This window comes from Cariama cristata, unplaced genomic scaffold, assembly GCF_000690535.1.
Source record: "Cariama cristata isolate BGI_N322 unplaced genomic scaffold, ASM69053v1 scaffold5539, whole genome shotgun sequence".
Classification (NCBI taxonomy): Eukaryota; Metazoa; Chordata; class Aves; order Cariamiformes; family Cariamidae; genus Cariama; species Cariama cristata.
Window position 1 is genome coordinate 12,937 of NW_009636230.1, and position 1,480 is coordinate 14,416.

At 56.9% G+C, this 1,480-nt stretch overlaps 1 protein-coding gene across 1 annotated transcript in view; it reads right to left on the bottom strand.

Annotated features, from left to right (window-relative positions):
• Positions 1–1,480, bottom strand: part of PHKA1 (phosphorylase kinase, alpha 1 (muscle)) — a gene marked incomplete at its 5' end in the record, with an annotated part of 18,211 nt that overhangs the window by 5,956 nt on the left and 10,775 nt on the right. Inside the window, one exon of the mRNA XM_009707836.1 lies at positions 241–417. Within this exon, the coding sequence (XP_009706138.1) occupies positions 241–417 (177 nt within the window). The remainder of the gene's footprint in view (positions 1–240; positions 418–1,480) is intronic.

Consider the following 1,480-nt stretch of genomic DNA (forward strand, 5'->3'; position numbering starts at 1 on the left):
TGGGGAGCTGCCATCCCTTATTGTTCAGCAGTTTCCATGAGGACTGCTCAGGCACCAACTCCAAGATACTCCATGGCCAGGACTAGCATGATGGACATAATGTGCCTCCACCCAGGCAAAGGCTGGGTTGCTCTGCAGTCCGTGGGGCTCCCAGCATCACACAGCCGGGAAAGCTTCCAAAGCACCTCAACCTCACCCCCGGGCTTGAATAAAGGTGCTGAGGGTGCTGGAGTCACTCACTCTGGACATGAAGGTCCTTGGCCTTGGACGCCAGGGACATGAGGTCACGGGTGGTGTGGACAGCAGCCCGGAAACGGCTTAGCCCTCCCTGCTGAGCGGTGGGAGGGAGGTTTGACTGGGGAACTGTGCGCTGCAGCAGGTGGTCCAAGTACTGAGCAACCTCATCATATGTGTCTGCTGGAAGAGGAGGCAGAAGAGGGGGAGTTCAGCCACTTTGCACTGGGGCACCCCCAGACGCCAGAGAGCTCCTTAGCTGTGCCTCAGTGAGGGCAAAGCATTGCTGGCTGCACAAAGTGACAACACGGGGCTAATGCTGGCAGCCAGATGGACATACGGACAGTGCCAACAGCCAGACTCACAAAGCACGTCAGCCAAGGCACCCCTGTTCCTGCACTGCTCCACTGCCTGGGACACTGGCTGCCAGCTGGGGCCAAACTGTGGCGCTCTCTAAGTCCCACCTGGATGAAGGAAGCGATAGGGCTGCAGCATGTGTCTGGTTCAAGCCTGAGCAAGGACAGCAGAGTCTGCTCAAACCCCACAGTGAAACCCTTGCACTATGAAGAAGGTGAGGCACAGCCAGGAGCAGCCTGTCTGAGCAGAGACCACTTAGGAGCACCCCAGAACAGCAAGGGTCTCATCAAAGCAGGACTCCAGCACAGGAGCAAGGCAAGGTGGGTTTTGCAATAGTTACTTCTGATTAGAAATTACCAGTTATTTCTAATCAGGAGTTAGAGGAGGAGTTACAGCTCCTGCCTTGCTCTTTGCCCAGCCTCTAGCTGATCCCATTGCTCCCAACGCCACATCACGAGTGCCAGAGCCACCACTCACTGACTGTGGCATGGAAGAGGGTGCTCAGTGGCCACGGCTCTGCTCAGCTGGCTGCCCAGCAGTGAGGGGGATGCCCCAGTGGGGAGATGCCCATGCCAAGGCAATGCAATACAATGCAGAGCTGTCAATGCACTTCCAGCCAGTGGGCCAGGGCAAAGCCTTGCTGCTCTCCAGCTGGCAGACAAGCTCTGTGGTGTGTCTGCCCCAGGAGGTCAGCTACTGACAGCATCTGAGGCCGACAGCACAGCATCCGCTTTCCACACCTGGTGGGAATGCCTTGTGCCAGTGCCTGAAGTCTCAGCCGGAGGATACACCCACACACCAGGCTTCAGAACATCATCCTGCCTGGCTGCAGCATATGACCACATGAAAAACTTAAAATTGAGTGTCTTCTAGCCGCTGTAGAGAGGCC